The 26,641-nt window shown below is 37.1% G+C and overlaps 1 protein-coding gene across 4 annotated transcripts in view; it reads left to right on the forward strand.

Annotated features, from left to right (window-relative positions):
* The window catches only part of KAT6B (lysine acetyltransferase 6B), a 109,962-nt gene that overhangs the window by 77,131 nt on the left and 6,190 nt on the right, over positions 1-26,641 (forward strand). For all 4 annotated transcript variants that reach the window (XM_053983652.1, XM_053983654.1, XM_053983655.1 and 1 more), the window contains exons 12-15: positions 854-947; positions 22,517-22,748; positions 24,503-24,662; positions 25,264-25,530. In XM_053983652.1, the coding sequence (XP_053839627.1) occupies positions 854-947; positions 22,517-22,748; positions 24,503-24,662; positions 25,264-25,530 (753 nt within the window). The remainder of the gene's footprint in view (positions 1-853; positions 948-22,516; positions 22,749-24,502; positions 24,663-25,263; positions 25,531-26,641) is intronic.

Below are 26,641 nucleotides of genomic sequence, written 5' to 3' on the forward strand. Positions count from 1 at the left end.
GGTGTCTTAAACTATACATGTGCTTACCACAGCTCCTTGTCAGTTATTCTGACCTGGATATTTCTGGTTGCTTTGGTCTCCCTCAAAACTGCCTATTGCTGATTTTTGGGGTGCAATCTTTTAAAGGTAACAAAGCTCTTCCTTCTTATCAATAAACTGGAAAGAGCCTATAAACTTCTGTAGTTAGAACAGCTTCCTAATCTTAGCTTCTGCTCTCTTAAACAATCCGTGTAGTATTTGTCTCCGTTGCCTCTGTATATAACTTCATTCTGTCTGAAAGCTTTTGTTTCTGAGCATTCTGCCTTGATTTGTGCTCTGGTAATAAGCATCTAGCTTTGAAAAATTTAATATGCTTCAAGTATAACTTCTTAGTTCTGCACATATAGGGTTCCTCCCCTGCACCCTGACCACATATTCACAGAGAAGACAAAAAAAAAAGGTAAAAACCTGCAGGCACTTAAGTGTAGCAATTATAGAAAATACAACTTCACCATGTGTATGGATATTGTATTCCACTTCCATATCCTTGAGAGAATGGTCAGTGAAGCATGAAAATATTTCCTCCTCCTTGCTGTCTTTCTCCTTTACAGCATTTAAACTTTATTATACTGTTCAGACAATGTGTTTAATTTTTAAGATGCTAAATGATTAAGTAATTAAAAAAATATTCTGAAGGGTATGTTTGATACTTCTTTCTTAAAATTAGACATTTACATGGAATTATTTGACTTTGGTACTGAACCCATGCATCTGTTCACCTTATTGGGATATTTTACAAGGACAGTAGCAGGTGCAGGCAATTGCCCACTTCAGCAGTGCTTTGACATACTTGATCTGTTTCTCCTTCCCACAGGAAAAGCTTTGCCAGCAGAAGTACAATGTCTCCTGCATAATGATCATGCCCCAATACCAAAGGCAAGGATTTGGAAGGTTTCTCATTGATTTCAGTAAGTGAAATGATTTATTTACACTTGTGATCCAAGGAGCTGATGGCTGTTATATGAAAGTGTAACATATGAAACTTTATTTAACTCACTCTGTTGTTTTTATCAATAGATAATGGGATTTCTGTTTATATTTACATAGGATAGAAAAGCTCCCTGAAGTGAAAAACTTAGTGCTGCTCTGTTATTGTACTCGAGGAAATTGAGAATGGATCTCTCGGCAGTAATATTAGCTCACAAAGCTATTACCCTGAATGAATTGTCTAAATTACTTTCCATTTTGCTTTACTCATTAGTATAAGAAGAGGCAATTATTTGTGATTATAGCTAAGAAGGTGTTAGTCTGATGCATTCTCTCCATTCTAATATTTCTAGCTTGTATCTTTTTTTAGCCAAAAAAAAGCTTTAATTGAAGAATTGCCCCATGGAAGAAAAGTATTTTGGTTTTTGTCTTCATCACTTTCTTAGTGAAAATTGTTACCAGAAAGGGTGTAGGTGTTAGTGGCTGTACATGTACTTGCTGCTTTATTTTGCTGAGCTGTCTGACCTGTTAGAAAGCTTCAGGCACACTTGTTTAAATATAGATTTGTTATTCCCTAAATCTTTGTGTACAAGGGAACTCCAAAATTATCTAAGGAAACTTCTCAGTTGAGTGTCCTCATTACTACTGAATCCATCTTTCTACTGTAATTTAGAGGGAGGATGATAAGGAGTTAGTGTATATTATATGTGACTGCTTTTCACTATTATGTTTTATAAAGCACTGTAGAATTACATTAGGGTAGAGATAGTTCAGATAATAGGATTCCTGCCCTGAAGGTGTATGCAAGAACATTAAAATGCAAATAATAATACATTGCAGTATAACAGCAGGACAAAGACACTCATTTGTAACTGTAGAGTTTTCAAGTTCTGTTCTTGCAGTGTTGTACCCAGCATGACTGTGCTAGTGTGTATAAAGATACTTAGTATGTCCCATCATTGCATGGCTTTATAAACAGCCTTCACTATACCCCTGTGAGTTAGGTGAAAATGGTTCTGGACCACTTAATCCACCACAGAAATGTAGCTGTCACTGGAGTGGAACACAACAGCTGTTCCATTGTGTGCCTTCTGCAACCTTTTAGCAAAGGCTGTGAGAAGTACCACATCTTTCTGAATCTGTGGAGAGAACTTTCAGCTTACTTAGGTAGAAATTGGCCCTCTTTTAGGATTAGAATCCTTTTTTTTTTTTTTTTCACTGGTAAGTGCTTCCAGGCTTTTCCTTTGTTTGTTACTCTGTGGTGTCTCTCTCTCCCTCTCAAAAAAAAAAAAAAAAAAAGCACTCAACAAATGTTATTCTGGTTGAGGTTGCAATGGTTATAAATACAAAACTGAGAGCAAAGCCATGAAACCTGTGGATTCCACAGAAGGTCTGGGTTATGAGTATGCTGTGTCCCTCTGCATGTGTGCTCTACTACTGTGCCTTGTGCTGCTCAGTCTGGGAAAATCAATAGGCTGTTCTGGCCTTCTTGTTCTTCTGGAAGAATCTGGAAGTGCATGGGGTTGTTTGAATCATTAGGTTTTTTGTGATAACTTGCTTGGAGCTTATCTGGTGCTATTCTTAGGCCTTCCCTTTTTGCAGACACGTTCAGATCACAGGTGTGGGCTGCAGCTGTACAAAATGGGCACAGGTGAGACACACCTTCAGCTTCTGCTGTGGCTACCTGACTGCCCACTTCAGTAACACACAGGCAGTCCTTCAGTACTTTCCCTTTGTTTTCTGGACAGAGGTTCCCTTAACTACCTGGGAATCAGACTGTTTCATTTGGAACAGAATGAGAAACCAAGAGAGGACTGAGAAAGTCTGGCTCTGTACTGTGAGTAAGGTGCAAACTACCTAAAAGGTAGTGAGGGAACTGCTTGTGGCTGTTACTCCCTAGATGTAGAAAGGAAGGGAAAACTTTCAAGGCTAGTTTTCCTACAATGTATTTATATCTTTTTTCAGGAGGGAGGCTGAACACCATGAAATGGGGCATAGCTTTGTCTGAATTAGTGACCCCAAAATCTGTCTTTGTATAGGAAAACCCTTCAAAGTTAATTTACTCTTTTTCTTGGAATTTGATGTGTTTCTGCCTTGTGACTAACTCCCATCTTCTTTGTACTTTACTCTTTCTGTTCACTTGTGGTCTCCTGAGTATAAATTCCTCTAACTGGTCTGAGAAGATACAATATAAAACCCCCCAGTTATTATTCCAAGCTTGAACAGACCAAGTTTGTCATAGTTTAAAGCATTCTTTGCCAGTGACATTATCTAGACTGTCATGTTCTCATAAAGTCATAGCAAGATAAATTTTATGCTTTGAATGTTAAGTCTTCATTTGTTATGTGGGTAATGCTTGTAAACTGCTCTATTTTGAAATCTGTGAAGCAGTCACTGGTACTTGTTTTTCTTTATAACAGTAACCAGAACAGTGTTTAGACTATAATAATAAAAATGTAACTGAGCAAGTAGTTTTCAGAAAATGATAGTTACAAACCACAGAAGGGAAGATTTTAAGAACTCTGTGCAAGCAATTGACTGCTCACATTATTTTGTATATATCTAGACTTGATAGGCTGGAAAGAACACAGCCTTTAAGCCACTACACAACTTCTGCTTTGTCAGCAGTCTGCTGAAAATGTAGTTTGTGGTAAAAATTTACTTCTTTTTTGGTAAGTCAAATGCATTTGTTCAGATTGTGATGCATTCTTTTATCTTGAACTAATTTAATCTCCACAGATGAGTCTTATATGGTCATGCTGTAACTAGCAAGGGAAAAGAAATTCTTTCATTTTGCTAAAGGAAAAATAGGTATTTGTCTTTTGACTTCTGATTTTTGGTTTTTTGACCTTAACATTTTCCTAACTACATTTAAACTTACCTGTATTTCATATCCAAACAGGTAATAGCAGTATTTCTTACACTGTAGACACCAATATAAAGATATATTGGTCTGTCTTTTCAGGAATCTATAATCTCACCTATGGGAAAGAGGAGTTTTTAAAAGAGGAAATTAACTCTTGCAAGAAGCAGGTGTGCTGTAAAATGCCTGAGTTTGCTACTCTGATTGCCTTCAGCAGTAATTTGATTTCTAGTTTTCTGCATGTCATTCAAGTAGAAATGTTGTTACTAAAAAATGTTCTGTAACTGTGTTTTTAAAGACTGGTAAGATTTTTTTTTTCATTAATTTTGGGGAAGTTAGAGATTTTGGCTGTGATATAAACTTACTGGGCTGTTTATAAATTGAAAAAAGTTTAGTTATAAATATTTTATTCAATGGTTAAACTATTGATTTGTAAAATTGAAGACTTGATACTGCTTCATTTAGTTTGATTCACTCTAAGACAGTTTAACCTGTTCTATTTTCTTGAAGCATGTTATGCTGAAGACAAAATGGTTTACAGGAAGTCTGCACTTTGTTTACACTAAGTATGCTTTATTAAATGCTATTTTGTAACAGTTGGTTGATTTTTCACATAGGGATAAGGAACTTGATTTTCACTTGGAGTGTAGCTAACATAAAAAGCATTTCCTGAAAATGAATAAGGGTCTTAATTTGCTTGTTATATTTATACCTTCTTGCCTTCTGCAGGACTGAAATCTCCTGCCAAACTTTTTGGGTCTGGGCTGTTTGTTTTGTTTTCATTTCTTTGTTGCTCTTGTATTCTGTGGGATTTACAGGATTGTGATTACAGGGTTTTGTCTGAGGGAGAATAATTGACTTCTGCACCCATCTTTTATATTTGCTGTAAATAAAGTTTTTGGGCAAGTAGGCTCCAGCTGAAGTTGATCCAGAAATCAAGCAGAAAGCAGACTTTATTGCCTAAGAGCTCATTGTGGGTTTATTTCATTTCAAGTCCTTTTGCAGTGATGCACAGCTATGTGTCCCAAGGATTGATTATGTGTGCTTGCATGTGGGTGAGCCATTGGATGCCTCTGTCAGTTCAGCCTGTGCCTCCTGTGGTATGGACAGTGCAAGCACTGAAGCCCACAGTGTTGTAGCTTCTCCCTGTGCAGACCTATTTCCTTCATAAACTTTAGCAGCTTCTCTATAAAAGACATTTTTCTTTGCTTTCCTGATTTGAGCTCTTGCAAAGCCTGGAATCTTCGTGTGCTTTCTATTTCTATTCATTAGACTGCAGTGCCAGAACATACTAGTATTTCTTTATTTGGCATATCTAACACAGAGTTCATTATTACTAGAATGAAATAAAGCAGTATTTAATATTTGTTTCCTGTAAGTTTAAAGTTGTCTTTTGATTCATACTTCTTCTCAAAGCTCATCTTGTCACAGTCTCACATTTCTGCATACTGGATTGCAAATTCCATGCTGGAGGCTTAGCCAGCAGCTGGAAGAAAAGAAATGCATGTGACTCTTAGGATAAACCTTTCCAACTGTGCTGGCTAGGATGTTGACAGTTCATTTGCATTACACTAACAACTGGGCTTAATGCTGAGGAGCAAAATCCTTGGTAGCCTTTTGTTACTTATCTTGAGGCTGTTTCTGGTCCAACTGATTGTAGCAGTTTCTTCCTCCCCTCCAGAATTCCTTGTTTCTATCTGGTTTATCTGTTCATTGTGAAATTATTATTCTTGCTCAAGAGATGAAACATGTTTAAAGATGCTGGGATTCTGTTTGGGCTAAATACATTCTTTGTTTTGTGGGTTTTTGGGGTTTTTTTTTGGTTCATTTGTCTGTGTGGGAAAGTCAGTGCTAACATTATAAACTTTCCTATCACTTACTGCATGCAACTTAAAAAGGCTGGATTTCTTTTTTTCCTTAGCTTGACTTAATCCCTGATCCACCTTTAGGATTTAGGATGTGTAGCTCAGATTTTTTTGTGAGAAAATCATAATAGGGGAAGGCAATTCAAGTCTGACAGTGGAAGAAACAAATAGAATTTAGATTACCTGAGAACTTCTATTCTGGTGTAGGAAATTCGGCCCTGTTAAGTGTCCTTGTTTGCTCATTTCCCCAAATCTGATATGTTTCTTGGTCAAGTGTTGGTTTTTGTTTATTGTTCTGTTCAAACAGGTGAGTAAATCTTCAAGTCCTCATCTGCAGAAGCAGCAGGGCAACAGCAATAATAGCACTTGTGCCACAGCTAAGGTATAGCACCAGGGAAAGCAAGTTTCCAAAGGATGAGAGGAACAAAAAATTTTGCTCTACAAGTAGGGGAAAAATGTTAATGAAGAGGTTTTTTTTCTCCTTCTAAATGCATTTCATGAGTAAATATCAGAGCCAGTGATAAAAGAGGTCGGTACCATTAGTGATATTTTTTAATTGGTAACCACTCTTTTGCTTAGTTAGTGGCAACATTCATTAGCCTGCATTGCTTCTTAATAGTGTTTTTTTGTGGTTCACAGCTTGGAAGAACTTGACTGAAGATCTGGAACTACAGCTTGTTTCTTTGCTCTCAATTCTAATCCTGTCCTCTCTACTGCAAATATCTACAATCTCATGTTCACATTAACCATTTAGGGGCTTTTGAGCACCAAAGCTGAATCAGTGAAATATTCTGGGCTGAAAGTGTGTGGGGACTTAGTACAGATGTCCTCAAAAGTTTGTTATACATGATCCTGTATGCACTTTCCTTGAGAAGTGAGGGATGGTGATGGGGCACTGAATAGGCAAAAAAAAAAAACATGCATAGCTTTGTAAAGTGCATTCTTGAATTCCTTCCAGTTTGCACTTGTTTCAGAAGATCTGCATCTCTCTATGGAAATGTGGAAGATGTTCCCTGCTTAGTGCCCAGTCATGCAGAAGTGGTAAGCATTGTGTGTTGAGCCCAGGGAACTGCTGTAGGCAGAGAAGCTTTCTGTCCCACAAGTGTCTACAGGTAGCACAAACCTCTAGTGATGAGAATGGGGACAGTGTATTTATTTCTTATGGCCATTGCTTTTGAGATACTTTTGAAACAAGCTGAAAAAACTACATTCCATGAAACCTAGGTTAGTCTTCAGGCACACCTTAAGGAGACTGAAAGGATGAGATTTTCTTCTCCACTTGGTTAGTGCAATTTTCTTCTTCCATCAGGTTTGTTGAAGAGCTGATCTAGTCTGTAAAATCAATGTTTCTGTCAAAGAAAAAAATTTGGGTTTCTGCTAAGCTTGAAGATGAGCATACAGCTGAAAAATAAAACCCTTAATTTTTAATATGTTTAATTCAAACAGCATTTACATTTCTGGGATCAGCTAGTTATTTCCAACTTCCTTGTGGCTCATGTAATTGAAAAGCTCTGTCTTTTGATACAGACAAAAGGTTATTTTTGATTAAAAGCAACAATTCCTTTTAGACAATTTTGGGCTTAGTTTTCTCACTTGTATGCATTACTGTGTCTTGGGTTTTTGCATTATCTTCAGAAGGAGTCAGTCTAGCTTTCCATGGCTAGTTGGACAATAAATCTCTTCTTCTAGTTTCATCTTCCAGAGTAGCTTTGTGGTGCTTTAATGTATCAAGAAGTTTTGTACCAGAAGATCTATTTTATAATTCACTTATCTATTCTCACTGTAGTGTTTCTAGGCTTTCTGCTTTAACAGCAAATTAGGCTACTCCTTTGTGGAAACCTAAAAGCACTGATTTTTTGTGAAGCACCATGTTTGTGCAGCCATCCAAAAAAATCTAATTGAGCAAAACTTAAAACTAGTAATGGACTAACATGTGGCCTTTCATTTAGGACAACATATTGCTGGTAAGATACTAGCATTTGGGAAAATGTCAGCCCTCTTTGGAAGATGATTAACTTTTTAAATACAATAAATGTGTTGATAATAAGTGGTGGAATAGAGTAAAAATGCTGCCTCAGGTTTTTACAGAGCCTTTGAAAAACTAGTATATCAGTAAAGGAAGAACCTCAGAAAAGGTGAAAGGCTTTCTTGATTGAAGTGTTTTCATTTTTTGGGAGGAAGCTGGAATGAGGTAAATGAGCAAAAGCCATCACAGTACAGAAATGGTGTGATTTCTTCTTTAAAGGATACTTGAAAATTGAAGGAATGGCAAACTATTAACAGAAAAGTGCTGTGGGGGCAAAAGAGAGCAGAAGTAATGAAAATGTGTTTTTCTTCTTCATTATGATGAATTCACACAGTTTATTCGCTTTGTGTAGCCTTATTTGGTGGTAAGTATCTGTGTAGACTTCTCTTAAAGTGACGTGTTCAAGAGAGGGTAACTGATTTTAAACTATTCAGATAGAAAGAAGACATAGATCCTGAACTGAGAAAACTTAAGTTCTTTTAATAATTCTTGAATTGACTTCTGGAAAAAAAAACAATTTTTGAAAAATTATAAAGATGGATGATGTAATGAAACAAATGTGTTAGGAGAGATCAGAGGAAGTGTGTTCACATGTGGCATTTAGGTTCTGGTACACTTCTGGAAGAGCTGAGAACCACTGTCTGATACCTGCCTGCAGTTTAGAGCTAGGCCTGAGCTGCAGGAGGCTGCAAGTGGTTGGATCCACTTGTGTGGTTTATGTGTTTATATAACAGTGACAGTCTTAATCTCTTTATAAGAAATAATTTGTTGGCCAGAAAGTAATCTTTTGGAAAACCGGCTTTAAGAAAATCATACGGATTTTTTAAATGTCTAAGTACTTTAATAAAAAAAAAAAATAGAAATAGCATTTGAAAAGTTAGATTGTCTGTGAAATTATGAACATGCTCAGTAAACACCTCTTGCACTGTTACTGTCCAAAATCTGATGTTAAGATGTTTTACAGTTTGCCCTAACAAATATTGAAATATAACAGAAATACAGTTGAGGAATAAACACACTTTAAAGAGTTGTTCACAGTCATGCTTTGCTGGGGCCTATAAACAGAATTGAGGTGGGGATGAAGTGGGACCATGGGTTTTTTTTTTTTTTAAGATGAAATTTACTTTAACTAAGAGCATTTCAGCAATTCCTTTCTCACATTACAATCCTGAAAGTACTGTTTGGTTACTGCAGGGGTTGTGGCAAACAGTGGAAGGTGAAAATGCAAGACCAAGGGTGGAGAGGAGCAGCTTGTTCTTGTTACTAGGCTTTATTGGAAAGGTGTATTCTCAAACTACACTTAGGAAGATTTAAGGATCTGTGTAAAACAAGCCTCTTTAATTTGTTAAATGTGGTGGCTCACTTGAATCATTCTGTGCTGTGGGGTTTTCTGTACTTGACTGACTGTACCCCAGTACAGAACACTGTCAGTCTCCTCATTGTTTTGTGGTGCTTACAGCACTGTGTCCAAATGGAAGGTTGAATTACCTGCCTTTTCTTTGCTTTTTCTTTTTCCTTTAGGAATGAATTTTAAGGTGTCTGTGGTAGCTGTAAATCTGTGAGGGAGCCTGACTGCTGCTGCTTATTTTCTGTTCTTTTCTTGATGATTGATTATGTTGCTGACCCCAAGGCTTGATTTTGGCCTCTCCTAAATAACTAATAAGGAGCATTCTGTCAAGCTGAGATTTAGATGAGGGGAGAATGAAGATGGATTTTGAATCAAGCTTAGTTGACTTAAGATTATTCCAAGAAAATCAGCCTCTTGGGATTTCTTGGCATCACTTTTATGTAGCTTTAAGACACTGTACATTTATCAGAATTGCAAAAGAAAGCAGACATGTCACTTCAGATACAGAAGCTAAGGCTGTTTTAACTGAAGAGCATCTTTATTCCAGATAACATTGAAAACAGTGGAAAGGCAAGGCTAAACATGGTAAGAATGATAGTAAGTATTTTTTGGACAAAGCTGTATTTATAGGGCATTAGTGAACATGGAAAGCCATCTGCTGAAGACTGGTGGCTGAAAACAGATTTTAACTAAGTAATGCATCTTTAATTATTAAAATATTTACAGAGGGTAAGGTAGCCTGGGAGGAAAACAGATATTGTCTGAATTGGTAGGGTTCAGGTTAGGAAAGCCAAAGCCCTCATAAAGTTAAATCTGCCTGGGGACATTGAGGGAAAAAGAAAATCTTGTTTCTATACATTGGTGATAGGAGGAAGAATAGGGAAAATGTGAGCCCTGTCTGGAAAGGAAATGGGGGACCTGGTTACTCAGTATATGAAGGTGGCTGAGGTACTCCATGGCTTTCTTGCTTTGCTCTTCAGCAGTGAGAGCTCCAAGCCCATGGCCCAGGCAGTAGAAGGCAAAGGACTGTCACACTGTTGTTAAGGCACAGAGAGAGCCTTGTGGCTTCTTTAATGGATGTCTTGTTTCCAGTGCCAGCATTTTTATCATCACTTCTTTAAAAGAATTTTTTTCCCCTTGTTTACTGCTGTTTTGAGTCACAGTAGGTATTAGCAGGTTACTGTATCTTGGGCTTAGCTTTTTGAAGCATGCTGTAATAGGTACATTTGTGTTCGATGCTTGGTAGGAAATGTGCCCTTTCTTATGCAATTTCTGTGTATGTTGACTATCCAGATATTACTATCAAGTTTAATAATAACCTTCTTCGCCTGTTGGCTTTTTCATCTTCAAAATCTTACTTGGTTAGTTCCCTGTGATACAGCATGCTTTAGCAGAGCAAATGAATAGCAGTGACATTTTGCTGCCCCCTCCAGATAAATACAGCTTGCATCTTTTGTATCTTAAGGAGTATGTGTGTCATGACCACTGACCTGAGCAAACTCAGTACTTGCAGTGATTTCTTAGATGTCTTTTGGCGTCTCAGTATTCAACTCTCTGTTTCAGTTTTGTTCATGTTGTTTAATACTGCTAGGCTGTCCTTTGTAGGTATGAATAAAATAATGATAGGAAAAGCTTTTGGGCTCTGGAACTTGTTTCTACTCCAAAATGGTTAAAACCGTCCCTGATATAGTTTTCGTCCAGGGCATCTGTCACTTTCCAAGTGTGATAACGATCTTCCTGAGGCTGGGAGGATTATGTTAACAGCCAGGTTAACACTCCAGCTGAGAGTCAGAGCTTAATGGTATGGATGCCATCTGTCCGTGCTGGTTGGCCTCAGTGCCATGTAAAGCTTCTGAGGATATTCAGTGTACCTGTTATATTAGGCAAAACCTCCTAGGTCCATCTTCCTGTCTTGTAGAGTTACCTAGAGCCTGTAAGAAGGCAAGCAGGTAATGTCTGATGTGCACAGGAGATACATTTACAACCCAGTATTCATGTGCTGTCAGCATTAAACACCAGAAGGTAAAGGCAGTTCCTGAAGGGAGTCCATTCAGCAGTTACAGTTATATAAACAATTTACTTCTCAGTGTCATTTATTGAATAGTTTTTGGAATGTAAATTTAAATAATTTAAGATATTGCTTATAAAACCAAGAACAATACAGAGTTGTTAATGATCTTCTAAGCCACTTAACCTACTGACAAATTTATCCATTCAATTGGTATTCAAGACTGATGTCCTCTGCACATACAAGTCTTGCTTTTAAGGGTACTTCAGTTCTTTTTCTCTTGCTTATGCTTTCACTCTTCTTATAAGTAGTCCACTTCATACACAGAACCTCCACTCAAGGGGGTTACTGGCAACTGGCACAGGTAAAATAAGTGTTAGCAAATTAATTCACTCAAAGGGTGCCTTTTGTAGGTCTGACTGTAATGCAGTCATCTTTACCTTTCCTTTTATTCATGAAGGACATTTGTTTAGCCCTAACCTCTTCTGTGAAGCTTTCTATAAAGGAGCTAAAGGTTTTTGGGCCTCCTGTGTTGGGTTTACTTGAGGATGTGGAGAGGAATGAGAGCTGGCATTATTTCTTGTAACAATAATGAGAGAATCTTTGGCTTGCTCTGTTCATCACGAAGAAAGCTTTCCTTTAGTCTGACAAAGAAAAGAGAATGTAGCAGGTTGTTCAGTGATCTGAGCATCTCAAGTTACAGCTAGTCTTTTTTTTTTTTTTAATAGTGTTTGTGTGGATCTTGGGCTTGGGGTCGTTTGAAGCTGTTTCAAAAGTGCTTTCAAAGAGGGTACTAACACCTATTTAAGGTCCTCTATCTTTGACCTTCTTCCCACTGACATAGATAAGAACAGTTCAGAGGCACACAGAATAGTTATGGAAAAAACGGTAACATGAATTACAGTTTTAGGAATTGTAAGTCTTAATAAGCTCACACTTTCACCTCACCTATTTCTGCCTTCCACTCATGGTCATACCTCTGAACTTGCAGCATTGAGCTGACCTATCTGAATTGAACTGTCCTGTCTAATACTCAGCTGTTTTGATATTTCTGCCAACCCTTTGAACCTGTGTCTTCTCAACTTGTTCACATAATATCAAAACAAAGGATGTGATGTTTTGTATAACAAAAAACATTAGCTCTTAGGATAGCTTGAAATGTTGGTTTGAGGTAAATCTTCACTTTAGATACTGGTTTATTATTAAAACAGTTGCTAGTACTTGCTGTTCTTTCAAATCTCTGGCTTGATACAGAACATTACATGAAAACTCACAAGTTCTTCTCTGTCATACTAAAGGGTTTATTTTACTTGGTTTTGTGTCAAACAAAACAAACTTTAATGGAAAAGTGGTTGATTCCATCTGCCTGAATCTGGTAATTAATTTGTGGGGGATGGCCTTTAAAAAGACAGAGAAGAACTCCAAACATACAAGGGGAACAGCTCACAGGTTGTTCTTTTGTTCTGGATAGATTCTCATGAATATGTTTTCTTCTGCCACAAATATTAACAAAATAGAAATAGGAGTTGAATAGTGCTGATTATGTAAGGGTTAGAGTCTGAGCACAAGCTATTGCATAGGACCTTCCACAAAACATTGATTTGGGAGTAGGGGTCTCTGAGAAGCAGATTTTTAAGCTGTATCCAGCTCCCAGCAGTAGCTGAATTTTGCTGTGACACTCCTTTCTGCTCATGGTTTTCAGCTGTGCACTGGCATCTTTCAAGTGTGTGTTTGGAAGCCTTTCATAAGTACCTTAATTATGTTTTCAGAAGAGTTACTTCAGTGGTGTTGAGTTCCCTTTGCTATGTGTGGAATTGTATGCAAACGTTGGTATGTGTGATCGTGATGTGCATACATAAATATGAACGTGAGATTGACAGGTTTAAGTTACACAGTGCATGGCAAAAAGTTGTTATCCTTATAAATCAGAATGAAGTCCAGAATGTTAGTGTTACTTAGTTACATGGTGTTACTTTATTTTGCAGATTTAGTGTGGATGTAGTTCTTAAAAGACTTCTGCTGTGAAAGCTCTATTCAGTCTAAAATTGTGGAAAGATCAGTAGACTAAAATATGTTCTTGTGATCCAAAAAACCTGCTCTTATTTGACTCCATTTGCATGACATTCGTACACAGTTCCTACCCCTTTGCCCTCCAGCAGCTCTTGCCAAGTGGTGATGCTTCTGGTCTGACTTCACTGGCAGATAGACCACATCAGTGGACTTGATTGCTGACTGCTTAACAACATGATGGCATTAATAACCCAAATGATCCAAATTCTTAATTACAGGGTATTGTTGCTCTGTCTTGTTTATAGGGCGTATTCATGCTAGATATAATACTATCTGATTAAAAAATGGTGTTTAAAATTGGCAGAAATGCATCTAGAGTATTAATATAAAATCACAGATGTCTTATAGCCTTCCCAACCTTTGTCTGGATACAAGTGCATAGGAAGTGTTCTCCAAAGTCTTCCTAATAGGAGTATATGCTGACTTCTTGGTGATGTCTCTTATAATTGTCTGTCTAAACACTTCATAGAGAGATCCATACTTGTCTGAAGTGGTTTTTTTCACTTTTTTGTAACAATAGAAAAAGATGCAAATGCAATGACTCTTGCTGTAATCTCAGTACACTGTAAAATATAATAGAATATTGGTATTAGTTCCTTTTACTGAGCAATATTTAGGCTAAATAGCAGAAAATAGAACAAGATACTGCATTTCAGAACTGTGTGATAGTGGTTAAGGAGAAATACAACAAATTTCTTTGCTAATCCGTTTTGAGCATTTTGGAGCATAGCATAGAAGGATGGGTCCTGAGTTCAGAAGGTGATTGAACTTCAGTGTCATCCACCTGTTTGTTACAATGACAAACACATGCAAATCTCACAATTAATGGAGAATCAGTTGTCCTGAAGGTCAGAGAGCTGTTAGGAGCTGACACAAGTAAAGAGGGTGATGTGTCACAGGCACCAATTGGAATGACCACACTAGCACATCAGAAATCAATTTGGACAGCTCTTCTAGGGGAATAAATAGCCATCCTGGTCTTGGGCTTGTTGGAGAATGGGATTTTTAAGAGATAATGTGATTGGAGTGGGCAGGGGAAGGGGGCCCTCTTGCGTTGCATTTGAGATCCCATTATTCCAGTTTCTCAGGTCCTGTAGACAAAAAGGTGGAAATAGAAGACTGTACTTTTTCCTTGAGCTATAACCTCACAGGGGTTACAGAGATGCAGTAAGTAGCTCATAAGACTGGACTGCTGCAATAGATGTGTCACAGTCTCTTCAGGGACAGGCAGGGAAGCCAAGGAAAGGAGGTTGTGCTCTACACAAAGATTCCTTTGGAATCTTCCTACTTGGAAGCATGGTTCTCTGCTGTGGAATGGGTCATAAGCCTGTCAAGCCTTCAGTATGCTTCAGAATCAGAGGATAAAGCAGCAGCCATTAATGCTGTGCTGGGCATTTGTTATACATAGCCTGATCAAAAAATGGGAAGAGAATGAACCTTCTAAGCAGCTGGGTAATACTTGATAGTGAAAGGCCTTTTTTCCCTAAGAATATTTGAAACTGTTCTGCAAGGACAGCAGGATAATTGGGACATTATTTAGACACAGATTTTGGAAGGACCTGCTAGGGCAAATGCTTTGTATTTGGCAGCCCAGGCTGTAGTGCCTGGGAGATAGTAGGATTTCATATTCTGAGAGAAATTAGGATGGTAACTATCAGACTGAGGTCCAGAATTTTATCTTGTTTAAAGAACTGCTGAGTGATGTCCTCCAAGAGGTTTGCTGTGAAGAGCAAAGGCACACAGGACGTGTTGATCTCTGGAGACAGTTTCCTTAGACTGCAAAAATTACTTACTCTAATGTTCATGACAATAGCAGGCATGACAGTAAGCCTGCTGGGCTGCAGGGAGAGTTCCTGACTTTAGCAAAGCCAAATTCTCCAAAAAGCACTGGTGCTGCACATATAAGCAATAATGTTAAGCCAAAGCTTGGTTGGAGTTGAAGCAGAGGGAGTGGAAAAAAACCCCAAAGTAACAAAAGGTAGAGAGCTATTAGAAGTATGTGGACAGGCAAAGGAAGAGTAAGCAGAAGATGGCCCTGCTGATGAATGGAATAAGCATAGTGTGACAACAGAGGGGCTTGGTGTGGATCTCAGAAGAGATCTGAGGTACTCTATACTTTCTTGGGAGGACCTGTACTCAGGTGTGACAGAATTTAAGCAGCAGAGTGAGATGCCATCTTTGCTAGAGGAAGATGGAGCTACAGAGTGCTTAAGTAAAATGGTGAGATTTGCCCTAGGAAACTGGCTGACATGACTCCAACACCTCTCCCCATTGACTTTGAGAAATCAGGGCAATTGGGAACATCCTCAGTACCTGAAGGATGACAAATGTTACATGCATCTTCAAGAAACTTAAGGAACATGAGTGAGTGAAATAAATGGTTGTGCATCACAAAGGTTAGGGAGCATATGACTTGGTATAAGTCACATAACATAGGTCTGTATAAATTGTGTCTACAGGTATTTCCCTATGTGCTATCTTCTGAAACTTGGTTGTTAGCATGATAGGAGAACTTTGAAGTAAGCTTCAGGAAGTTTGGAAGTAAAGTGCTGTCAGCAGGCTGTCATTTAAGCACTGTCTTGCATAGGTGCATTTTGAAGTGGATTTGATAATGTGGTACTTAACACTGGCAGCTTTCCTGCAGCCTGTTTATAGGATCAGTGGTGTTCTCCTATTGTTAGTATAGCTGAACAGGTCGAGAGAGATGAAATGGACTTATGCATTGACTGCAATTCTGTGTAGCTGTTCAAATGAATTTGATTGCAGTGGCCTTAGTGCAGGGCTGGAGAGCAAGGCTGTCCTTTAGAATGGCACACTGTGTCTCTGCTGTCTGTATTGTCCTTGGTTCACATCAGCCATTTACAGCTCGCTGCTGTATCCCAGCACACACCGATGACAGGCAAGGGAAAGCTGCTGCCACTTCACCTTATTATGGCTTGCTGTATGTTCTAGCAGCTCAGTAGCTGTTTCATGACTGACAACCTGACACTTGTTCTAAGCCATGTCATTCCTGCTTGTGAGTTGACACCTGATTTTAAAATGGCCCTTTCTATGGAGACTAGGCTTGAGCAAGTTTGGAATCATTTAAGTTTGCTTTTTTTTGTTTTGCTGTGAGGCGAATTACAGTGGCAAAAGAGACACCATGTTGGAAGCCAGATTAACAAATTTGAATTTGCTTCTTCATATAGTCTATTCCTCACTCTGATTCTCTGTCATTACGTATTACAAGCATACAGTCTGATTTTTCTGGTTTTAAAAATGATTGGAAGATTATTCAGAGATGATAATACAGTCTTTGTTTTGTGTGTATTCTACTACATAAGCAATAAATTAAGGGTTTTGCTATTACACTTCTCTTAAATTTTGATCCTTTGTACTTTAAGAGGTGGAGACTCAATTCCTTTCATATAAATGAAGTAAAGATTCCCAATACAGAAAAATTGAAATTTTTCTCTTTGAAGGTGCCATGATGATGCTCATGTAGTTTTACTAGGACACATGGAAGATGATAGCAAAAAGGAAATCTTTATTATGTTCAGCAGGGTTTCATCAAGACAGCTTCTTGTGCTTTTAAGACCGAGTCCTCTCTTGTTCCAAGGCTAGTAGTAGGTTAATAACCACTGGCAGGGTTAGTAAGGTGCAGGAGTTATTCTCATCCAGGGACCTTTGCTATATTGCATTTTCTGTATGGTTCTTCTCCTGTAAGAGTTGCTCCTATTGAATAGCTCTGTGTGTACAGTTTATTGATAATTCTGTGAATGTGGAGCTATGAAACAAGATGTAAACATTTCTCTGTAATGAGATTTTTGCAGTGAAGCAAAGCTCTCCTTTTCCTGCATTAAACTACCATTGGTGTAGTTCTGTTTTTGAAAGAAAACAGAACTACTATTTGGTTGCACTTTTCTTTAAGGTAAAAGTCTGTCTAATGTGCAGATATTTTGAGAAAAGTGAAAATACAAGTTTGAATTACAAAATTTGAATAAAAAATTCTGTTATTTAGAATAACTAGGCTAATCCAAGACAAGGGCTGGAATACTCTGGTAGGACACATTATAGTTTAAAGATATCTGGCTTTTTGCTGTTTCTTTTGTAAAGTGAGCTCTGTCTCAATTACAAGAATTTAACAGACTTTCTTTACTAGTATTTGTAACTTTCTTGTTCACAGAGATTGATGTGATTGATTTCCTAGAAAGTGATATTGAACATGACTTTTTAAATAAGATCAGAATTATGTTTGTCTCCAGTGCATGATGTGATTGATACATAAGACACATAAAGCTGTTTCTTTGGTCACAGGCTCTCAGATAAAATACTTTTCTAATTTTCTGTGCAAGCCATTATTTCCAGAGGTTTTGTAGCAGACAAAAAAAAAAATCTGTTCTAGCTAAAAAGTGGGAGTCATTAATCCTTACCCTTGGGGTCCACTTTGAAGACTGTTAGTTTTGGTTTTTAGCCTCCCTAAGTGAAAAGCAAATACATGGATTTGTTTCTAGTAGCATAGGAGAAAGGAACTGCAATTTCTAAGTGTTTGTCCAGGCACAGAATAAGATTCAGTGCTCTGTTTTCCATTCAGATACATTTTTGCTGATTCTGTTTCTGCTGAAGACAATGCAGTGCACTGATGTTTTGGAACAATAGTTGAACATCATACGTGATGGCCTCAGGAGTGAAGTGCCTCTCATTGTGGCACTGCTCTCAAAGAGCCTGCCTGTCTGTAAGCAGTGAAGTTCAAGGAATGGAGGAATTGTGTTAGATCAGCAAATGTCCATGGCATGTGTCACTGTTATTTGTGGAGAGGTTGCTGTGTCAGATATTCCCTTAAAGGGAGCACATGGTTAATAGAACACAGGAAATTGTACTGAAGTTGAAGCTAGTGGCATCTTCTGGAGAATATTGAATTGAAGCTGCTCCAGTGGTCCCTTCCAACCTTAACTATTCTGTCAAATGAAATGATAAATTGATTTGTTCATTGCTATAGAACATAAAGCTTATATTGAGAGCACTCAGATTGCAGGAATGTCTTTAAAAAAATCTTCAAACTTTATTTGACTTTCTTCTGTTAGTTTTAGTTTGTTCATTTGGTCTTTCCCAGTATACCAGTTGTTTAATGTCTTTGCTGCTGCTTTGTATTTCACTGGCCTCTGTGCAGTCTGCATCTCTATTGTCTTACACCTTTGAAGGCTAGCCTGCATTTGCTACCATGTTAAAAGCAAAAGAACAAGTGTGTTCCTTCAATAGATAAAAAAATTCAATTCAGCTGTCTCAAGCTAAATTAAAAACTGTGTTGTGATTTTTGCTTAATATAATGGAGCCGAGGTAGTGATGTTTAGAAGTGTGTGTGGTAGGGAAAGAAGGATGTGTCATGGGTATTTGGAGATATGAGGCTTAATGAAATAGCTGTTCTTGGTAGTTTGTAACTTGAAGTATGCATAAAACTGCTTTCATGCCATAGAAGTGAAAGGGGGCTGATCTGATCCTGATTTTTAGATGATTTTCAGGAGAGAGCTAGTGAGATAAGTCTGTTCATCTCACAGCAGACATGACAATGAATTTCTCCTGAATACACAGGTAAATGTAGTGAATGGAGGAGGAAGATGGACTCTGTACTGCTTACAAAAGGGAGTGATACTTAACAAATCTTACCAAGCTCTTAAAAAATGCCAAAAAGTCTGGACATTAAACTCATCTGGTTGGTTTCAGTTGTTTGGATGAAGCCAGACTAATTCTGTTTGCCTGTATTTCAGGTGGTAATTGCCAGTTTCAGATTGTCCCTTGGTTTTCTCTGTTGGCCACTGTCCTGATATCATGCCTGGACTTCTGATCTCATGCTATTTAACTTGTTTGAAGATACAGAACCAAGTGTCAAAAAAATTAGTAGTAAAGTAGCTGAAAGTTTCTAGAGACTGGCACAGATATATTAAAGTTACTGTTTTCACCTGAGTGTGTTGTGGATTCTGTAACTATTTCAGGGGTGTTACTAGGAATCCTGTAGATTTAAATTACTGGATAATTACAAGTCAGTTTGATTAAATGTATGTTTTAATGCCTAATTATCTCCTTAATTTTGTTGAAGGCATAAAATTTATGTATGTATATGACCTTTCCCTTCCTCACATTGCATTTCTTCTAATTGTTTCAAATCTTGGATAATATGAAACCTCAGTGATTCTGGGGAGGTTTGTGTGACAGAAATCAAAGGCTGTAAATCACATTTGGTGCATTGCTTTGCTGTGGAGGATAGAGATAAGGCAAGAAATAAAAATCATTAAAGATATTTTGGCTGTTGAATTTTGTGATACTATCACTCATATGCTCAGAAGGTAAGACAGACAACTCTTTGTTCTTGATTAGGTCTTCTATTTTGTTGAGGCTTTAGTTTTTTGTGTAGTATACAGTCTGGCTTGTTTACTCTTGGGGGTGGGTGATGAAGAGCTCTATTTTGTCCTGTGGGGGTTGCTACTGTTCATAATCTGATATCAAGGATTATACCTTAAGAAGGTTCTTTCAGATTGCCACTTGGAGGCTATTCATTATTAAGGTTAGGCAGACGCAGTGAGGCTGCAGGTATCTGTTTAACAGGGGCATATTGTGCTCATTTCAGATGCTTCAGGATAGATACATGAGCTACCAAGATCAGTGTTTTTATTTACCTGCAACTTAGATCACTTACTTGACAGCTCCTTGGTAAGTTAAATTTAATAGGTGTTATTCAAATCACAGAATCTGTTGAGACCTTCCATTCAGTGCTTGCTACATGTAACCAAGATTGTTATCTCTGATTGATATTTTTGATCCTCTAGAACGTGAGTATTCTGGAAAAGCATAGGTTATATTTTAGAAAGGTAGAGGAAGAATACTGACAGATGTCACTGCCATGCAGGTAACGTTTCACTGCTTTAATGTAGAGTGAAAATGACCACTAAGAACTAGTCTTTAAATCCCCAGACACAGGAAAGATACAGTGAGCCAGTTTAGTAAAATTCTAAAGATGCTTGTGGTTACCTAAGTAAAGATTCCAAACTCTTGTTTGGTTAGTGGTTTTTTATTCAGCTTCATAATATGTTTCCCAAGAAATTATAGGTGCAGCCCCCTTATCTATGAGGAAAATGGTAGTAGAGTCTAAGTAACTTCAGAGTGTAGTGAAATGCAAGAATGGAACCTAGGTCTTGCAAATACCCTATAAAAACTTCCTATTAGTGCTCAAGACTTTTTGAATGTGAAGTTGGTAGGGTTACTTGAAGCAACTCTAAGTTCTCCTCATGGATTTATTTTTAAAATCTAGGTTATTCTTCCTCTTTTCCTATGTTAGGCTTCTATCACTGCTTTTGCTACCTACCTCAGTTTTGCATGGGTTTTTATGGGCAATGACATCTTAGCATAAAACTTGGATTTGTATGTTGTACACAAGTTGATTCAGAATTCTTTCTTGATACAAGTGAAGCTTTATTTAAAATTAGGCAGAATAGGCTATATACTCTAGTTTGCTTTTGTGCACTTGGAATTAAAGCAACAATTCTTTACCTTCAAACTATTCAGGATGCACTGTAGTGTTGAATGTGGAATTTGATGTTTCCTGTCAACAATAGTTGCATGTAGTGCCAAGACGTACTAAAATGTATCATCTAGTTATAAAAAAGTTTAATATGCTGCAATTTTAAATGCTAAACTACCTTAATTTCTATGGTAGTGTTTCTTCTGTAAAACAAAATAAATTTACTTGCTGAGTTTCTGGTGGTACCATGCAGATGTAGGCAGGCTTCATGTAGTCCTGTAGCAGTAGGCAGATGTGGGATGGTATTCCTGAAGCTCTGGCATTTTATCACAAATCATGCTAATAGATATGAAAGGCACACTGCTTCTCGCAGTATCTATGTTGTGATCACTTGAGATGTAGTAGGACGTCTGCTTTTCTATGTACATTTCTTTAGGCAATCTGGACATTAGACTATGATGCATATCCGTGTATGTTTTTTCTAAATTCTGTTGTGGACCTTTGGTATTGTCCAAGAAAGGGAAGACCAATGTTTCAGGCTGAGTAAAGAGACATATATTTGTATGTGTATTTCGTGGTTTTATCTAAGAAAAATACCTCTGTGTGTGGTTTGTGTATAGTGCACCATACAGCAAAATAAGGAAACAGCCACTGCTTCTCTTCAACCTGGATGTTAATCATATGCTTTTAATGTATAGCTGATTTGATTAGGAGAAACTTTGTGAAGATGTTAGTAGGATTTGTTTAACAAACATGACGTGACTGTACTAGATATATTTTACATCAGTCTTTGAAAAATAAAAGTGAAAAATTTGAGGGGAAAAGAAGTATTTTGAGAATATTGGAAGGCACGAGAACTGTATATTTTGGTGGATTCCAAATGACTTTGAGTAATGTAATTCCATAAACGTCATGTCTGCACTTATGGCAGAGGAAGCATTTTGTGAACCCGTTTTTTTAAGGCCTGTGTGCTGGCAGTTTTTGGAAAGGCACAATGCAGAATATGTATCATGGAGGGATGAATTACTATGGAATTGTAAAATTGTGTTATTTTTTTCTTTATACTGAATTAGTTTTACAGGTGGCATCTTCTGGTATCTCCAAGCCAGGTGTGTTCTACTCTAAATTGTAAAATGCTCCTAAAGCTGAAGAGTTAAAAGGGACTTAGAACATATGTAGACTATAAAATGAAGGTGATATATTGTGTAATAGTGAATCAATTACTGTCTTGAAGACTGCAAGCAGGAACTATGTGAATGTTCTTAAATGTGAATTAAGGGAGATTATTTTTTAATTATTTCTCTTAACTAATTCTCCAAGTAATTAATCTTGTGAATTATGTTACCTCCAAAATACAACTTCTAGCTGTTTAATCAAAAACTTATGTCACTTGGGGCTTCTTGAAGAAAAATGACTTAACTGATATTACTTATGATACTTCCTCTTCAGATTCTTCTGCAAGTTCTTGGCTTCAGTGATGTAAGTGGTTTAACAGTAACACTGTTGCTGTAACAGTGATGTAACATTTCTCAGAAGACCAGAGAGCTGTAGTTCTGAAGGTGTACGATGGGAACTGTTCCAAAACACGTTGCCTTTTTCTTCTTATCCTTCCCTTACAATTAGAAAAGGGTTTTTGGTTAATGTTTGATTGTCATAACATAAGATCTGAGTAACTCACAAGAATTTGATCTTTCCTATATCACTGTAATGATGAAAACTCCTCTCTTTATAAAGAGGATTTATTTAATTGCAAGACATTGCAGTAGTTCAATCAGTTATGCTGATGATCTTCTGTATTAATTCCATTTTTCTTATGGGCTAGTTAAAATTCCTTGCTTTTGTTATCTCCATAAGGTATCCTGTTTGTTTTTATTCTAGGTTATTTACTTTCTAGAAGAGAGGGTCAAGCAGGATCCCCTGAAAAGCCATTGTCTGATCTGGGTCGTCTCTCCTACCTGGCTTATTGGAAAAGTGTCATATTGGAATACCTGAACTGCCACCATGAAAAACAAATCAGCATCAAAGGAATGAGCCGAGCTACTGGAATGTGTCCACATGATATTGCCACAACCCTGCAGCAACATAGCATGATAGATAAAAGAGAAGATAGGTCAGTGAATCTTGTAAAAATTTTTTTCAAATACTGAGACAAAACATTCTCTACTTACAAAACAGTTGATGTGAAAAATGTGAAAAATGTCTCTGTAAAAGTTTGACTTTAAAATGAGTGATAACCATCTCACCATAGAAGTCAGTACGGGTGGGTCTTAGATACAGAGCTTTTCTTCCTGGGGATTTTTTGGATGCACTTTCATGTTAATGGTTATTAGAAGTATGTGGCCAGCTCAAAACATTTTCAGTTAAGAGTTTTGTTTCATTCAGTATAATCTTCCCTAATTGTTCCCAGCTCTTGCTGTGCAAATATTTTGCTTTGAATACCAGTAAGAGAAAAAATGGTGTTTGTGGGTGGCAGTCTCTCTTTCCACACCTCCTCTTTCAATCATTGCTGAATTTATGTGAACCATGGGATCAGATCAGCTCTCCATGAACTGCTCTTGCTCAAGGTGCTGGTAATACAAGTTTCTGTTTAATGTTATGATCAATGTTGAAAGTCAGTGCACTGAGAAGGTGAATTCCTGTTTTGTGAATATCTTCTTTCTTCATGCTCTTGATGGGTATGTTAGAACTTTTCTGGGTTATTGTTCTTGTTTGGTCTCTTTCTTTCCAAAAAATGCCTCAAATGGCTTTCAATGGTATTTGTGTTTCTAAGATGATCTGAAGTCTTTCTGGATATTCCAATCATAGAAACTTTATAATTAAGCAAAGCTGCCTTACAAACACTGGCTTGCCAAAAAAAATGAAATTAAAATCAGAAAAAGTTTCAGCCTCAGTAATTTTTGTGTCCCAACGCTAGCATTCAAAACCAGTAATTTTTGAATCAGTAAGAATGCAAGTCTTCGAAAAGGAGATTGGTTTTTACAAGATGGTGTATGAGAGTAGTAAGAGGAGTACTGGCATTTCCTTAATCCTCTTCTGGAGTACTTAGTTATGGACAACCTGAGGACAAATGTATTTTAAGAGAAATTTTTCATACATGTAGTAAAGTAGAAGTTTGTCACAATTCTGGGATCCGATTTCTTTTTTAAAACTTCGTTTTTCACTGAGAGAATGTTGTTGCTTCACCAATCTGATTTTTAAAGCATTTGAAATGCTTGTTAATCCTTGTTTAGAATTGTATAGTTCTTTGTAACAGGGGAGTTTGATGGGATATGTGCTAATATATTGGCATACTGTGCTATTTTATTAGTCTTTACCTACTTTTGATACGCCACTTCAAAGTAACTGGAAAGTCGTTTTGTACTTCATTAGCACAAGACTAAAGTATTTGTATGCTTCTTTAGAAAACCTGTACTTCTGACTTGCTTTCTTGTCCCATTAACTTACATCTTCAGCTGTAGCATTACGACTTTCTCACTCTTGACTTGATGATCCACAGGATTTTCTATGTTTGTATGTAATATTAAAATTAGAAATTGTTCTGGCAGTGATTCAAGTGCCAACAGTGAACCTCTTGAATTAGGTTTAGGGTAGTCAACTATAAAACCTTCACTTTGCTCTCTGTTGCCCTAGTGATGGTTAATATTGAGCTTTCATTTCATAAACTATTGTTCCTCCACTTCCTCTCAGTAAACAGTCAGTAGTGTAAGGATGTTATCACTACATGTAAGCTGGTATTTTTAGTTTGGTGGATCCTTTCATTTACCCATCTTTTTTCACAGGTTGTTTTGCAAAAGGATGTCAACTATAGAAAAGCTGTTCCAGGTGGTCACTTTCTAAATTAAATTGCTGTTTATTTGATTGTAGATTTGTAATTATTAGAAGGGAAAAGCTGATTTCAAGTCATATGGAGAAACTGAAAGCGAATCCACGTATCAATGAAGTAGATCCTGAAAGCTTGAGATGGACTCCTTTGTTAGTTTCTAATGCTGCAGTTTCTGAAGAAGAGAGGGAAGCAGAAAAGGAGGTAATATCAGAGATATCTTCTGAATTTCTCTTCCTTTGGCTTTCATAACTCTGAATATTCAACATTAGACTGTCTTAAATAGAGCAGATTTAGCTTTGACCACTACATACTGCTATTATAATGCAGAATTTTTGGAAGCTGTGCAGCAACACATGGTAACTTTGAGGGGATGCATATGAAAACTTAAAATGTGAATCACTTGTCATGGAGCTGTATTTATCACTCTTGAGGTAGTCAAAGAGCATGTAATCAGATCAAATTTGGTGCAGAGCTCAGGGGCTGCACTTTCAATCGATTCTTTGTGTTCTCAACTTGCTCAAAGTGATCCAGTCAGTGGGCATGTAATGTACTGCTAAAGGACTTAAATCAATTCGCTGCATCATTAATAGTGCTAAATATCCCATGAAATGCAATCTTCTTTGGTTTGTTATCTGTTAACTGTTGTAAAGGAGCAACTAGATGATTCAGCTGAAATGTTGTTGCTAGGTTAGCTAGCAGTGCTAATCAGGGTTGACTTACTTTAACTGTTTAGCTGAATGTAAAGGATATGGCTAAGTAAATGCTGTTTCAGTGACCTGTTATTTTAACCTCAACCCTTCAGGCTGAGCGTCTTATGGAACAAGCTAGCTGCTGGGAAAAGGAAGAGCAAGAAATATTCTCCACAAGAACTAATAGTAGGCAATCACCTGCAAAAGTACAATCTAAAAATAAATATTTACGATCTCCAGAAAGTGTGGTCGTGGTGGGGGAGCGAGGGCAATCCACAGAACAATCTAAAGAAAGCAGTGAGGAGGATGGCGGGGATGAGAATCAACAGAGTTCACCTCCCCGGCTGACAAAGCCCCAGTCCCTGGCCATGAAGAGAAAGGTGGGCTTCAGTGCTTTGGTTCAAAGTCATTTGTCTCCCATTTCAATCAAATCATTACCATCAAAATAACAACCTGTTTTTTTGCAAGCATTTATTAGACTGTTTTAATCCTTTATGTGTTATTTGGACACTTCACTGTTCCTCTTTTTGCTTTTCTGCACTCCATCCAGTTTTTGTGTTTTGGATTTTTCACAGAATTATAAAATATTAGTGACATAAAAAAATCTGAATTTTCTGTTAATTTTAAAACTAGAGATTGCCCTCTGGTGTTTGGCATTAGTATTGGTTCAATATTTTAATGGTTCTTTCTTTTTTTGTACTAAGATGGAGTCCAGCTTGTGGGGTTTGTCTTTATGTTTTGGTTTTTTTAATATAGGAACTCCTAAAAGAGGAATAATCTTTTTTAAAAGAAATGTTGTTAAAACAAAAGGTGTTTTTTTTTTTACCCATATTTTTCTAATTTAAATGTTAAATTCTGGTTACTGCCATGTTTGCACTAATTTCTTAATTTCATTAAGAATCAACTCTTTGAGTTGCTTAAATTAGTAAACTTAAGAAACCCAAAATTTTAAAGCACTCACCTTAGCCTTTGTATTTAGGTGTCTCTGAGAATTAGGAATTGTATTGTCCCTTTGGTTATACTTTAGGTGAGCTTACTTTAAAGTAACCATAAATCTCTGAGAATGTATAATAATGGAAAAACAAAATCTTGAACAGTTTTTTTATAGCAGCCAACTGTAGATGCTCGAGGTGCACTTCTTTGATGTTATCTATTTTTCTGTGTACGTCCTTATTTCTAAAAATAGCAGAAACCCAAAATGTAGAAGAATAAGCTTTGGTACTTGTGAACGTTGTTGTGGAATTATAAATCTACAGAGGAAAAACATGTGAGTGCAGTTTATGCAATAGTGCTAGGAATATTATTTGACAGAAGAAGGTAAAAGACACTACAATATAAAGAAAATTTTAGTCTTGATTTTTACTTACAGTAAGGTTTGTATACATATATACATACCTATTTTGACTGTTTAGACATTTTACTTTTAGATTCTGTCTACATTTGAATTTGATGCCACGTAAGGTGTTTTTTTAATGAGTAAATTGTTGTAAA

This window comes from Vidua macroura, chromosome 8 (assembly GCF_024509145.1).
Source record: "Vidua macroura isolate BioBank_ID:100142 chromosome 8, ASM2450914v1, whole genome shotgun sequence".
Taxonomy (NCBI): Eukaryota; Metazoa; Chordata; class Aves; order Passeriformes; family Viduidae; genus Vidua; species Vidua macroura.